At 27.9% G+C, this 16,855-nt stretch overlaps 1 protein-coding gene across 1 annotated transcript in view; it reads left to right on the forward strand.

The window, feature by feature from the left end:
- Positions 1-898: 898 nt before the first annotated feature.
- Positions 899-16,855, forward strand: part of LOC130445458 (aryl hydrocarbon receptor protein 1) — a 107,286-nt gene continuing 91,329 nt past the window's right edge. The window contains exon 1 of the mRNA XM_056781076.1: positions 899-1,095. Within this exon, the coding sequence (XP_056637054.1) occupies positions 1,040-1,095 (56 nt within the window). The 5' untranslated portion in view covers positions 899-1,039. The remainder of the gene's footprint in view (positions 1,096-16,855) is intronic.

A 16,855-nucleotide genomic window follows, 5' to 3' on the forward strand; every position in this document is an offset into this window, starting at 1 on the left:
ACAGTGGTACGCCTATGGATTACGGATGTAATGCGTTTCGAAAATGATGTTTTCTCGATAAAATCAGAAATATTAACAATAACTTTATCAAATAATAATAAGTTGATAGGTTTGTTAAAATTACAACAACGCAAGATGATGTGGAAGAGGCTGAATTGTTATAAAATGCTCAGTTGTAAAAATCATAACCAAAATGTTAGGTTATGTCATCAAATAAATTGATTTACAGGATAATTTAAACGATTCGGCGGAGGATTCATTGAAAGAATGTTCGTGAATACTCATAAGATATCAAGATTTTTAGTTCGTGATTTATTGGTTAGTTTAAAACTTTGATTGTTTACCCTAACCTAACAAAAGTTCAAAGAAATATCATTCGTAAACTCTCGAAGTGTTTAGAAGTACAAAATACCTTGTTCGAACGGTTTTTCTAGTAACTAGATGTTCAACAGTATGTACCGTGAGTTTTTTTTTTGTTATTTTAGTAAATTTTATTTCGTAAAAAAAACCAAAACTTTTACTATTTAAAAAAAAATGCGGATTCTATAACGAACAGTACATGATTGAATAAATAGCGTCGTAAATTTCTCTATCGACATTTCTATAAAGTAATAAAAATAAATCCGGTATTTAAACTTTCCCGACGTCCCTGAGTTGAAAAAACTTCGTTTCGTATGGGACTCGTCCCCACCACAAACTTCATAGAGGCCATGTTGTGACGTCACTACGACCCATTCCCTAATTGGGCGGCGCTTCGACGTAGCAGGAGTTGCGCGTACAAACCCATACTCCTTTCAGTGTTCAGTATCCTCGTGACCAGATAGGATATCGTGTATTTTTGGTGTGTAGAGCGTCGAGTGTAGTGGCAGTGTGCCCTTCGAGTGTGTATATCGAACGTAATACACCCTCGGTCAAAACGGAATTCTTAAGTGGGACCGTGCAGGGCCAATGTGCACCGGGTACGATTGTAACTTTTGGAGGTGAAACCGCGGGAGTGTTGGCGCCCACCCCCGTGGTCGTCTCGACGCAAGCCGTCGCTATGAACCAACTAGGTACTGTATATGCTACTAAAAGGCGACGGCGGAACGGCAAAAGGTTAGTCATCGAATGCTACAAACTTTTTTTTCTTTCGATTGCGAAAATTCTTGTTCGAAAAATATAATTTGTCTGAGTAAAATCAATGAATTCGTCACTGTAAAGGGTAGTGGTGGTTGCGTATCGAAAACAAGATGTTTTTTCAAAGTCTCCGTGAAAAATTGAAAATTTTTCACTTTGGTCGTTTCTAATAAAGAATTTGAGCTTATAATGGACAACTTTTACGAGTTTTTAATGATTATTGAACAGAATAAAAGTTTTTAGAGACAAAGAATGATTAAAACGAGCTACAATAAACCCCCTAGTAGCTTTTTAAGAATACTATGTATGGCTGTGTGACAAATAGAGGGTTGTAAACCCCCTAGTACTCCAACGAATTCAATTAAATGCAAAATAGAGAACAAAAATTGTGATTACCAAGACCTGGTGAATCGAAACAAAAGAAATAACCTCAAATTATTGGATATCGTATATTTATACTAAAAAATCTTTCTGCTAGATCGAAGTTTGCGATAAAAAAAATCTGTTTTTACATTATAATTATATATATATATATATATATATATATATATATATATATATATATATATATATATATATATATATATATATATAAGGTTTTTTCATAAACATCTTCGTGGGGACGATTTCTCATCAAAAACCCGCAATTATACGACAATCCCATCGATCCTGATACTTTACCTAAATCAATTTTACATCTTGGCGGTAACAAAAAACTTTTACACGCTTCAGATACGTGCGATATGCGTGTCTGCTTAGAATTTAGTAGTACACACAACCTGTAGCATATTTTTCTGTACCAGCTATTTTCTAAATAATAAAATAGATACCACGTACATATATATCAAAATATCGAATTATTTTTCTCGTTTAAATACGTCAGTTGAATAATTGATACACGGTTTTTATATTTATCGAATCTTCAATTACTAATTTACGTATTTACGATATTTAAATACTAAATAAATACTAAAAGTCTTTGAAATCAATGATTTTTAACTTTAAACGTCTATTATCCGATATATGTATGCAACCTTATATACGTCAACAGTTATGAATTTGTCTAACGTCTAGGGGAAAATACTAAAATAAAGTTTATAGTACTTCCAAAACAACTTTTCTATGTAAAAAAGTCTTGCGGAATATAATTCTTATAATATTTATTATATTACAACCCTTACATATCACCCTTGATGATAATATAAATGAAAAATCTTATAACGAATAATCATTGTAATAGTTAATGATTGAAACATTAATTTGGAGGGGGTATTATTGACAAATGTCACTAGAGTACGTTCCACATGTCGAATTGCAAAATATTTGGACAACTCCTAGTTGTACCGCTACCTTTTTTGCAGTTGCAAACTGTCATCTGTCAGAAATTCTTGTGTTGTTGATTGAACTGTCATTTTAATTGATTTTAATGAATTTTTCGTGTTAATTTTTTCGCAGTCCGTTAAATGAAAATCGTTCTTTTCTAATTATATTTGAGTTTGCAGGAAAATCACTAAGAAAAATCGAGTAAAACGTTTTTTACTTCGACTATATATTTTTAGTTTTCTCGCGATAACTTTTTTAATTTTGTAGCTACGAAATTAATTCAAAAACTGTGTTAAAGGAAATTTTAAACGCTACAACACTTGGTAATACGAATATTCGTCGTAGTGTCTTCCTCGGAGTAATTTCTACAACAACCTATATCCCAACTTAAACAAAAACTGGTAAATTATATTATCTGGATTCGTTTTAGTTGCAATTTTCTGTTTTTATTATAAATTCTTCTATATTATTACGTAGAACCTTAGCGAGAGATGTCTAATGTGTTTTATACGACCCATAACGGTATTTCTACGTCGAATATATGTTTATATTTTTCAAAAATCTGGAGTAATTACCGCTTCGCTTCCATCAAAAAAAAACTGGTTAACGATTAGGTACATAGACTATATAATTATAAAGACAGAATTGTTTCTTTTATCTCAATTTCTACGTTTCCAACGGAAGGCCGTTCTACTTGTAAATACGGCAATTTTTTTCGATATTTCAAACAAAATAATCATACAAAATGTAAAAAAACCTACCGTATGTTGATTGGTAACGTTGAACGGCCACGATTTCTTAAAACGAATCCTATTTTCTTTGGTTTAGGGAAATATTAGGTTTGGCAACGCCGATTATCGGTAAAATTACCACACAAACTACGTCTGACAACGTTGCGGTGCTATACAACAGTTTTCTTCGGTTTTTTAAGTTTTTTTTTCTACAATTTCTTAATAAAATATATTCGCCGTAACTTTATAAGAATTTCCGTAAATTTGAGAGAAAAATAACGTCTGGCAACGATGTTATTTCCACTCGAATCTTCCATATTACGAATCGTTAGTTCTCACAAGATTTCGCGACAACACTGTAGTTTTAAATTGTCTATTTATGGAAAAAAAAAACTGTTTTTTAAGTTTATCCTACAACTTTCGACGTTTCAAATTGTTTTTTCCGGTATTTTTCTCCGAATTAAATAATTATTTAACACAATTGTGTATTTTTTAATAGATATCTGGAAAAAATTACGTCTGTATAGTAGTGAATCTTGAAAATTTCCCCAGAACTGGTGAAAATTATATCTGACAACACTGTAATCTCCAATTACTCACTTACTGTACAGTAAATTCTTTCGAAATGAATATTTAATTAGATCTGTGAAAAAAAACTACATCTGACAACACTGTCATATCTTAGAAATAATATTACAAATATTTGGTCATTATTTTTTCTAAAATCACTCTGTATATTATATTTAACCAAATCTGGGGAAAAAAACTACGTCTGACAACACCGTAACTCCCTTAACGAACCATAAATATTTCAAGTTTTCGTTGACGTTTATTAGAAATGACAATCGCAATAATTTTGTTATATTATTTATTAATTATTAATGATTTATTCGAAGATCACCCTGTAAGTTATATTTTAACGGAAAAATACGTTTGATGATGAAACGTTTACATATTTGAAACTAACCTACACGGAAACTTAATATTTACATGTTCATAGATCTAAGTTTATTTTTAAAATTCGTACTGTCGAACGTTCCCATCGATTATCGGAATCATTAACGAACGTATTTAGTGATTGCTATGGCGTCAGTTGTTTGATGAATAAATGGCACTAATAACTTCTCGGAAATGTTTGAAATGAAATATTTAATAAACTACGGGTATATTTAGGTTCATCTTTTTACCGACAAAGAACGATAACAAGTTTTAAAAAATCAATTAGATACTGTCACATATAAAATACTCCGAATTTAAAACGTAATTACGTCGATTACACACGATATATACGAGGCGATTCAATAGTTCGAAATAAACCGACGATTTGTCGTTTTTAAAGTCGTTTCCGAACGTTCATCGTAATACGGCCGGTTCTGCTTCGAAATACGCATTAAACTTTTCCTTGCGAAGCGTATTTTATGGTAGTAAAAGCTTCCACTACCGGAACTTGGAAGTTTATCTGCCGAGGGTAGCACCAGACGTCCGGAGAACTGGATCGAATGTTTTAACTTTTAGATTTTTAAAATAACCGGATAAATAAGAATTTAACGTTAAAATTTCCTCTTTTTTTGTACGTTTCCGACGAATTTTGTAATTAATTCAATAACAGTCACGCGGATATCGAAAAAAATATGTATACGAGAAATTTAGTGCACTAATTAACGTTTAATAAAGTGAAATGGCCGAAATAATTACATCCAATTAATAATTTGCAAATTGGGGAAGGATACAGCAGGTGCACGAAAAAAAAGCGACTCCTTTTCGGCCAAAGCAGCTGAACTTATCTCTGAAATATGCAATTAGACATCGAAAATTCGATTCGACGTATGTTTAATGAATCTAATTGTTAATTCGCTACGCATAGACACTAAATCATTATCAAAAATATAAAAACGAAGCTCAAAATTTGTATTTACGACATCTTTTCACAAGAATTAACTGTCATCTGTCAAAATTCGTCATCAGGCGGAAATATACATGCGACGGCGGCGTAGAAGAAGTTTGACAGATGACAGATGTTAAAATTGATACAGAGATTTGAAAACTATAACAAAAAGCATCAAAAGTATATAGAAAACAAGTGAAAATCGTATTTAATAAGCAAAAGTCTTTTATGATAAGGTTAAAAGCCGGTTCTGATAATTGTTTTAAAAATTAATAGTACCCCGTGGAAATATAACTGTTCGTTACCCCTTTTTTCCCCCTATAATTTAACTAGATACCACTCTAATGGTATAATATGGGATATTTAAAATTTTTCTAAAACTAAAACTACCGAGATAAAGGAATCGCTAATTTTGTTTTCGGTGCCTACCGAACTTGTGATTCATATAATTTAGTTTTACTGGAGGTACTGAAAAGACGCAACTTAATCCAAAAATTATGTTAAATGCCTGTTTAAAGACAAGTGAACCGATCATTTCGAAAAAATTGCAATGACTGATAATGATACGGTAGCTCGCAATTTCAAACGAGACGAAAATTTTTAACGGATGCCGAATATTTTTCGAAATATATCTTGAAAATCGCGATAATACTATATTGCATCGGATATTTCGATTTGTTTGTACGAAATTCGTTATAAATACGCGGAATTGAAAAAAATATGTTACGAGGACGGTTCCAAAAGTATACAGGTGGCGCTAATCGCTTTCTATTCACATTCAATCGAACTGAAACAAAATTTTTGATTTCCTCAACATCATTTTTAATCTGAATTCACAAAATTACTCGTTAAATTAAAAAAAAAAAACGATTAAATGCTATAAATTGTTACAAAAGGCCCGTGGGGACAATTTTCTACGTGTAACACGTGTTTTTGAGTAGTATAAGCACCCAGATCGTCCTAAGAATGTTTCAACACCGGAAACTGTGACCAAAATCAACCAAATTCCACGTACGGATCGTCGATTATAAACATTTTACACGAGGTATAACACATTTGACTCTGACTAAAATATTTTGCGTATGGAACACAACTGAAACAAAATTTTCGATGTCCTCAACATCATTTTCAATCTGAATTCACAAAATTCGATAAAACACTCGATTTCGTACGTCTAACTTTAATTTTCGATTGTATTAATTATAATATTTTGTCTACGCACGTCCCAAAACACGTATCAATCTCAAATTACTCGTTAAATTGAAAAAAACAACCGATTAAATGTTATAAATTGTTACAAAAGGCCCGTGGGGACAATTCTCTACGTGTAACACGTGTTTTTGAGTAGTATAAGCACCCAGATCGTCCTAAGAATGTTTCAACACCGGAAACTGTGACCAAAATCAACCAAATTCCACGTACGGATCGTCGATTATAAACATTTTAAACGAGGTATAACACATTTGACACTGACCAAAAAATTTTGCGTATGGAAAGTTGCGTGGCTCGTTATTTAATAGCCAGACCTCGTATACTCATCGATTGATATGAAATTTTTTTATTAATCGAATCCCTAAGAGTTGTACTTTGATAAAAGGTGAATGAAATTAATTTTTAAAAACCCTATATATATATTTATATATAAATGAGATTATGATATTCAGTTGATGGTTTAGTTTTTAACATAATATGATACGCGTACATGGGTCAAGGTACAAAATTCTTCGGACATTAATTACACCTTTTCAGTCTCGGTTTTTCTCGGATTATTTCAAAGCGAGTTTTTATTCGATTTTAATAACTGTGATTAGTATGAATGTTTTTTTTTTTTTCGTTAAAATATTTTCCCTATGTCTACGGTCCATATTTGTGTAATAATTATTTAAAAAAAAAATGATAAAGACGTGGCGGTGATTTAGTAAAAATTAAAACAAATCAAAATAATGGAAAAGATAATCGAAAATTATTATCGAGATGTTCGTTGAAACGTCATGAAGATCCAATCGTGATGATAAAGTTTTGTAATGAACGAAAATGCACGAAAAATACAATAGAAACTTAAAAATATACGGAAAATACAATAAAAACTTCGAAAAATACTATAAAAACCTCAAAAAACACGGAAAATACAATGAAAACCTCCAAAAATACAATAAAAATCTCGGAAAATAAAATAAAAGCCTAAAAAAATACAATATAAACTCCAAAAAATATTAAAAATACAATAAAAGCCTCAAAAAATACAATAAAAACCTGAAAATATACGCAAAATACAATAAAAAACGCAAAAAATACAATAAAAACCTCCAACATACGAAAAATATAATAAAAATCTCGGAAAAGAAAATAAAAAACACAATAAAAACCTCAAAGAATACGATAAATTCAATAAAAACCTTAAAAATACGGAAAACACAATAAATACCTAGAAAACTACTACAAAAACCTCAAAAAACACGGAAAATACAATGAAAACCTCAAAAAATACAATAAAAATCTCGGAAAATAAAATAAAAGCCTAAAAAAATACAATATAAACCTAAAAAAATACAATAAAAACCTCTAACAAACGAAAAATACAATAAAAACCTCGGAAAACACAATAAAAACCTCAAAGAATACGATAAATTCGATAAAAACTTTGAAAATACGGAAAATACAATGAAAACCTCGAAAAATACAATAAATTCAATAAAAATCTTTAAAATAAAAAAAAATACAATAAAAACTTCGTAAAATATTATAAAAACCTCAATAAATACGATATAAACCACAAAAAATACGAAAAAAACACAATAAAAACCTCGAAAAATACAAAAAACACAATAAAAACCTCAAACGTACGAAAACTACAACAAAAACCTCTGAAAACACAATAAAAAACATAAAAAAAAACGGAAAATCCAATGAAAACTTCTAAAAATACAATAAATACAATAAAATCCTTAACATATACGCAAAATACAATGAAAACCTCTAAAAATACAATAAATTTAATAAAATTCAATGAAAACCTCGAATAATACATTAAAAACCTCAAAAATCCGAAAAATACAATAAAGACTACGAAAAATAGAATAAAAACCTCAAAAAATACGATAAATTCAATGAAAACCTCAAAATATACGAAAAATACAATGAAAATCTCGAAAAAAACAATAAAAACTTCGAAAGATACATTAAAAACCTAAAAAATACGAAAAATCCAATAAAAACCTCAAAAACTACGGAAAATACAATGAAAATCTCGAAAAAAAACAATAAATACTTCGAAAGATACATTAAAAACCTAAAAAATACGAAAAATCCAATAAAAACCTCAAAATATACGAAAAATACAATGAAAATTTTGAAAAAAACAATAAAAACTTCGAAAAATACATTAAAAACCTAAAAAATACGAAAAATCCAATAAAAACCTCAAAATATACGAAAAATACAATGAAAATTTTGAAAAAAAACAATAAAAACTTCGAAAGATACAATAAAAACCTCAAAAACTACGGAAAATACAATGAAAACCTCGAATAATACAGTAAAAACTTCGAAAAATACATTAAAAACCTAAAAAATACGAAAAATCCAATAAAAACCTCAAAATATACGAAAAATACAATGAAAATCTCGAAAAAAAACAATAAAAACTTCGAAAGATACAATAAAAACCTCAAAAACTACGGAAAATACAATGAAAACCTCGAAAAAAACAATAAAAACTTCGAAAAATACATTAAAAACCTAAAAAATACGAAAAATCCAATAAAAACCTCAAAATATACGAAAAATACAATGAAAATTTTGAAAAAAAACAATAAAAACTTCGAAAGATACAATAAAAACCTCAAAAACTACGGAAAATACAATGAAAACCTCGAATAATACAGTAAAAACTTCGAAAAATACATTAAAAACCTAAAAAATACGAAAAATCCAATAAAAACCTCAAAATATACGAAAAATACAATGAAAATCTCGAAAAAAACAATAAAAACTTCGAAAGATACAATAAAAACCTCAAAAACTACGGAAAATACAATGAAAACCTCGAAAAAAACAATAAAAACTTCGAAAAATACATTAAAAACCTAAAAAATACGAAAAATCCAATAAAAACCTCAAAATATACGAAAAATACAATGAAAATTTTGAAAAAAACAATAAAAACTTCGAAAGATACAATAAAAACCTCAAAAACTACGGAAAATACAATGAAAACCTCGAATAATACAGTAAAAACTTCGAAAAATACATTAAAAACCTAAAAAATACGAAAAATCCAATAAAAACCTCAAAATATACGAAAAATACAATGAAAATCTCGAAAAAAAACAATAAAAACTTCGAAAAATCCAATAAAAACCTCAAAATATACGAAAAATACAATGAAAATCTCGAAAAAAACAATAAAAACTTCGAAAAATCCAATAAAAACCTAAAAAATACGAAAAATACAATGAAAACCTCGAATAATACAGTAAAAACTTCGAAAAATACATTAAAAACCTAAAAAATACGAAAAATCCAATAAAAACCTCAAAAAATATACCAGGTCTTGACTGAAAACGTTCACTATTGAAAAATCTACTGTATAATTGTGTAGGTTTTAATACAGTGGGTATTTTTTTAAGCAATTACCGCCATCTCTAGGACAATCTTTGTATTGGCTATAACTAAACATTCACGAGAAGAAAACACCTCCTGGAATTTCTCCACAGGACTAAAAATTGATGTAAAAGACAAAGCTTGGACAACGTGACGCGAAATTCGATTAGAATATGTCAAAATCCAACATCTAACAAAACACGGTCTATATAAAGAATCCAAATTGTAATAGAAAACTGTCTTTAGTGTAGAGATTGAGAATCAAGTGCCACAAATAGAAAAATGTCTTCATATCTCAACAATTCGTGGTATTCCTAATATTTGTTTTATTATTACCATATATATATATATATATATATATATATATATATATATATATATATATATATATATATATATATATAAATAATTAAGTATGTTTTGAATTATACCGGAATTTTTTGGAATTAATTCTTGTAGCATACTTTTTAACTTTCCTTGATAATTTTATGGACTGTCAGTCGTTTTCTGTGAGTGCTTCATTATATTTCTAGTCGGGGTGCAACAGAAAAATGACAAATGATGTTTGCGAAGCCCCAAATTGTACAACAATGCCGAAACATTACAGAACTAATCAATTTTCTACGCTACACAATATAATATTTAAACACGTAGCGTCCCAAATATATTTATTATAGGTTATAGATCGTTTTTTTTTTTTTTTTTTTTCGATCCCCGATAGGTTATAAATAAAAGACAAATTCATATAGAAAAAAAAAAACAAACAATAATTTTATCAACAAAATATTCTATCGATTGGATTGGATCTTTGAACTTTCGGCATCTTCAGCCTGTAGACAACGAATCACATCGATAATGGCGGGCACGTTCACGTGACTGTAACACAACGCCGACTGACGCTTGAATATCAACAATGGCGGAATGTGTGGTGCCAGAGAGAAGCATTTAAATTATTTTATATAAATATGATACTAGAATATATTTTCTATTAAGTTAAGTAGTTTTTTGTACGGCTATTCAGATCTATTCATTTCTCTTCAGCTAGATCGAGATTATGGGGATGATAAGTGAGAGAAAACAACCCCCAATTTACAAGGAAAGTATAGGGGGTAGTTTCATTTATTATATCAATCATTTGGAAAGAATTTAATCAGAAAGACCGACGTCTGTATCAAAAAATATCTGGAGACAGATACTTGACGATTTTGTTTTGTTTTTGAATGAACGAATTAAGTTTAATAATCAGTTTACTCCAATCATTTATTCCAAACTTAGATTTAAATGTTTATATACGATGTGTCGTCAAAATTCGATAGCGTCTGGACAATTAACCCAATAGCTTTTAACCGCCGAAGTAACCTTTTCATTTTTGGAAAATCTTTAACCACCGAAACAATTTTTTTAAATCTGGTAACAAAAAATAATCCGAGGGGGTTAAATAAGGCGATTAAGGTGTATAAAGAGCTATGATTTATGGATAGAAACATCTTCAGGACGCTGTGTTTGTGAGCATTTGCCGCACAGCTTTATTATGTTAAAATTTTCTGTTTTCTAGTTGGCGCACTTTCGTTTGACGATTTTCTGGTGTCTTAACCTCATTTGGTCGACCATTTCGTTGCTGGTGTCTTCCCAGGTCGTTCAGTCTCGTCTAAACTTTGCTACCAAATATTTTACTTCACTTTTTATATTCGTTAGACTAAAGCCTTTGAAATAAAAACAAATCCAATGAAAACGTCCATTATTTATTGCTATAAAACAAATACTAAACTACGTGGCGTCTTCGAACTTGAAATATATGCTGTGTGGTATTTTTGAAGCAACTACCGCCATCTATAAGTCATATTAGGTACTTCAGGAAGTATTCACTTAATCAAACGTAGAATTTTATTATTTTCCATACCCGATTAGACGATAAGTTTATAAAAATATCTATTAATGATAATCTAATTACTTATATTTGATGTTTGAATATAAATATTTATTTATATCTAGTTTATTTGTGCCTCCCTGTATATAAATAATAACATGTGTATCCATAGTCTACCGGTGGATGTAAATTTTTAATTAATTACCAAGTAATGGCGGGTTTGTTCACTGTTATTGATGATGTTTGTTTTCTTCCAGGTAGTTTGTTAACGTGAATTTATTCAATTCGAATCGGTATACGAGGTTTATTCGAAAAGTATCGGACCGAATTTAAAAACGTCTACTTCTCATCATTTCGTTGGAATTCCTATCGGTTTCAATCACTTTTTTTTCGCTCATTTTTTTCGATGTTTTCTTCAAGTAGAATTTCTAATTTGTGTAAGAATAAAAAATTACAGAGTTTAACGAAGCTCTACTCTATTGAATATTGAGGCTAGTCATTGCGCTCGTTATTTTATACATTGAAATTGTGAAAAAACCGGAAACAAATTCATAGATTACCATGTTAAAGAAGCCTTTCGAAAATCCGAAGAAAAAAATACGAAAAATGCAATGAAAACCTTGAAAAATACAATAAAAAATACGAAAAATACCATAAAGACTACGAAAAATAGAATAAAAACCTCGAGAAATATCGATAAATTTAATGAAAAATACAATGAAAATCATGAAAAATACAATAAATTGAATAAAATCCTCAACAAATACGGAAAATACAATGAAAACCTCGAAAAATACAATAAAAAGTACGAAAAATTCAGTAAAAACCTCGAAAAATATAATAAAAATCTCAAAACAATACGGAAAATACAATAAAAACTACGAAAATACAATCAAAACGTTGAAAAACACAATAAAAACTTCGAAAAATACAATAAAAACCTCAAAAAATACGAAAAATACAATAAAGACTACGAAAAATACAATAAAGACTACGAAAAATACGATAAATTCAATGAAAAATACAATTAAAATCATGAAAAATACAATAAATTCAATAAAATCCTCAACAAATACGGAAAATACAATGAAAACTTCGAAAAATACAATAAAAAATACGAAAAATACAATAAAACTTCGAAAAACACAATAAAAACTTCTAAAAATACAACGAAAACCTCGAAAAATTCAATAAATTCAATAAAATCCTCAACAAATACGAAAAATACAGTATAAACCTCAAAAATTACGAAAAATAGAATATAAACCTCAAAAAATACGATAAATTCAATAAAAACCTCAAAATGTACGGAAAATACAATGAAATTCTCAAAAAATACAATAAAAACTTCGAAAGATACAATAAAAACCTCGAATAATACAATAAATTGAATAAAATCCTCAACAAATACGAAAAATACAGTAAAAACCTCAAAAAATACGAAAAATACAATAAAAATCTCAAAAAACACGAAAAATACAATAAAAACTACGAAAAATAGAATAAAAACCTCAAAAAATACGATAAATTCAATAAAAACCTCAAAATATACGAAAAATACAATGAAATTCTCGAAAAAAACAATAAAAACTTCGAAAGATACAATAAATACCTCAACAAATACGAAAAATACAGTAAAAACCTCAAAAAATACGAAAAATACAATAAAATTCTCAAAAAACACGAAAAATACAATAAAAACTACGAAAAATAGAATAAAAACCTCAAAAAATACGATAAATTCAATAAAAACCTCAAAATATACGGAAAATACAATAAAATTCTCAAAAAATACAATAAAAACTACGAAAAATAGAATAAAAACCTCAAAAAATACGATAAATTCAATAAAAACCTCAAAAAATACGAAAAATACAATAAAAATCTCAAAAAACACGAAAAATACAATAAAAACTACGAAAAATAGAATAAAAACCTCAAAAAATACGATAAATTCAATAAAAACCTCAAAATATACGGAAAATACAATGAAATTCTCGAAAAAAACAATAAAAACTTCGAAAGATACAATAAATACCTCAACAAATACGAAAAATACAGTAAAAACCTCAAAAAATACGAAAAATACAATAAAATTCTCAAAAAACACGAAAAATACAATAAAAACTACGAAAAATAGAATAAAAACCTCAAAAAATACGATAAATTCAATAAAAACCTCAAAATATACGGAAAATACAATGAAATTCTCGAAAAAAACAATAAAAACTTCGAAAGATACAATAAAAACCTCAACAAATACGAAAAATACAGTAAAAACCTCAAAAAATACGAAAAATACAATAAAAATCTCAAAAAACACGAAAAATACAATAAAAACTACGAAAAATAGAATAAAAACCTCAAAAAATACGATAAATTCAATAAAAACCTCAAAATATACGAAAAATACAATGAAATTCTCGAAAAAAACAATAAAAACTTCGAAAGATACAATAAATACCTCAACAAATACGAAAAATACAGTAAAAACCTCAAAAAATACGAAAAATACAATAAAATTCTCAAAAAACACGAAAAATACAATAAAAACTACGAAAAATAGAATAAAAACCTCAAAAAATACGATAAATTCAATAAAAACCTCAAAATATACGGAAAATACAATAAAATTCTCAAAAAATACAATAAAAACTACGAAAAATAGAATAAAAACCTCAAAAAATACGATAAATTCAATAAAAACCTCAAAATATACGAAAAATACAATGAAATTCTCGAAAAAAACAATAAAAACTTCGAAAGATACAATAAATACCTCAACAAATACGAAAAATACAGTAAAAACCTCAAAAAATACGAAAAATACAATAAAATTCTCAAAAAACACGAAAAATACAATAAAAACTACGAAAAATAGAATAAAAACCTCAAAAAATACGATAAATTCAATAAAAACCTCAAAATATACGGAAAATACAATAAAATTCTCAAAAAATACAATAAAAACTACGAAAAATAGAATAAAAACCTCAAAAAATACGATAAATTCAATAAAAACCTCAAAAAATACGAAAAATACAATAAAATTCTCAAAAAACACGAAAAATACAATAAAAACTACGAAAAATACAATAAAAACTACGAAAAATAGAATAAAAACCTCAAAAAATACGATAAATTCAATAAAAACCTCAAAATATACGGAAAATACAATGAAATTCTCGAAAAAAACAATAAAAACTTCGAAAGATACAATAAATACCTCAAAAAATAGGAAAAATACAATAAAACATCATAAAATACGAACCCCAGATCCATACAAACATACATAGTTACTAGAAAAATCGATTGACGCAATAGATAAACATCGTAGTTATCAATTTTTAACTCGTATTCAAATTTTGGTACTGCGAATATTCAAAAATTGCGGTACGCGGATCTGATTGAGTTCAAAGCATCGTATCTAACGCAGATTTACAAAATTAGGGAATTTCTTAAAGACCAAAAACCTTCTAATTCTAAAAGCTCCAGAAACTCCGATTGTACAGAAGGAAGATTCTGGATAATTAGGATTCTAGTAATTTTCGAAAGATCTATCCGACAAGTATAAGTCGTCTAGTAGAATACAACGTACGGAAGTTTGAAACTTGTTTTTATTTGAAAGAAATCTTATCGATTGACATCGGTGATTAATTTTCATCGAAACGACCAATTAACTAAAAGGCGTTTTTCCAAAATTAGCATGTTTTTATAAGAATTTCCATAAGTTTGTATCATAAAAATATTTTCGTCGCCGAAATGGCCGTTATATATCGAATCACCCTTTCGGGAGTGGTGTTTTATCAGATAGCGAACTATATGGAGTTTTAGGGGGTCGTAATTATTAATGAATATATATATATATATATAAGGGTACGGCGGAATAATTTTAAATAAGAAAGAATTAATTATATACTCGGTTTGACGTTTTTTTTACTGATACGCTTTTTTTACCACATAAAAATATTTTTTTATCGCGATATCGTTTCCCTCTTTTAATTAGTAAAATTGGTCACAAAAAAAAACAGAAACGGTACGTATTTTATATAACTGAATCTTCAGAATATAAATTTCGTTAAAAAAGTTTCGTTAAATTTGTATTTTTCGAGGTTTTCATTGTATTTTCCTGATTTGTTGATGATTTTATTGAATTTATTGTATTTTTCGAGGTTTTCGTTGTATTTTTCGAAGTTTTTATTGTGTTTTTCGAGGTTTTGATTGTATTTTCGTAGTTTTTATTGTATTTTTCGTATTTCTTATTGTATTTTTCGTATTTCTTATTGTATTTTTCGAGGTTTTCATTGTATTTTCCTGGTTTGTTGATGATTTTATTGAATTTATTGCATTTTTCGAGGTTTTCGTTGTATTTTTCGAAGTTTTTATTGTGTTTTTCGAGGTTTTGATTGTATTTTCCTGATTTGTTGATGATTTTATTGAATTTATTGTATTTTTCGAGGTTTTCGTTGTATTTTTCGAAGTTTTTATTGTGTTTTTCGAGGTTTTGATTGTATTTTCGTAGTTTTTATTGTATGTTTCGTAGTTTTTATTGTATTTTTCGTATTTCTTATTGTATTTTTCGAGGTTTTCATTGTATTTTCCTGATTTGTTGATGATTTTATTGTATTTTTCGAGGTTTTCGTTGTATTTTTCGAAGTTTTTATTGTGTTTTTCGAGGTTTTTGTTGAATTTATCGTATTTTTGAGATTTTTAAAGTATTTTTCGAAGTTTTTATTGTGTTTTTCGAGGTTTTCATTGTATTTTTCGAGGTTTTCATTGTATTTTCCTGATTTGTTGATGATTTTATTGAATTTATTGTATTTTTCAAGGTTTTTATTGTATTTTTCGAAGTTTTTATTGTGTTTTTCGAGGTTTCGATTGTATTTTCGTAGTTTTTATTGTATTTTTTATTGTATTTTCCTAATTTGTTGATGATTTTATTGAATTTATTGTATTTTACGAGGTTTTCCTTGTATCTTTCGAAGTTTTTATTGTGTTTTTCGAGGTTTTCATTGTATTTTCCTGATTTGTTGATGATTTTATTGAATTTATTGTATTTTTCGAGGTTTTCGTTGTATTTTTCGAAGTTTTTATTGTGTTTTTCGAGGTTTTGATTGTATTTTCGTAGTTTTTATTGTATTTTTCGAGGTTTTCATTGTATTTTCCTGATTTGTTGATGATTTTATTGAATTTATTGTATTTTTCGAGGTTTTCGTTGTATTTTTCGAAGTTTTTATTGTGTTTTTCGAGGTTTCGATTGTATTTTCGTAGTTTTTATTGTATTTTTCGAGGTTTTCATTGTATTTTCCTGATTTGTTGATGATTTTATTG

The sequence above is a fragment of the Diorhabda sublineata genome, chromosome 6 (assembly GCF_026230105.1).
Source record: "Diorhabda sublineata isolate icDioSubl1.1 chromosome 6, icDioSubl1.1, whole genome shotgun sequence".
Lineage (NCBI taxonomy): Eukaryota > Metazoa > Arthropoda > Insecta > Coleoptera > Chrysomelidae > Diorhabda > Diorhabda sublineata.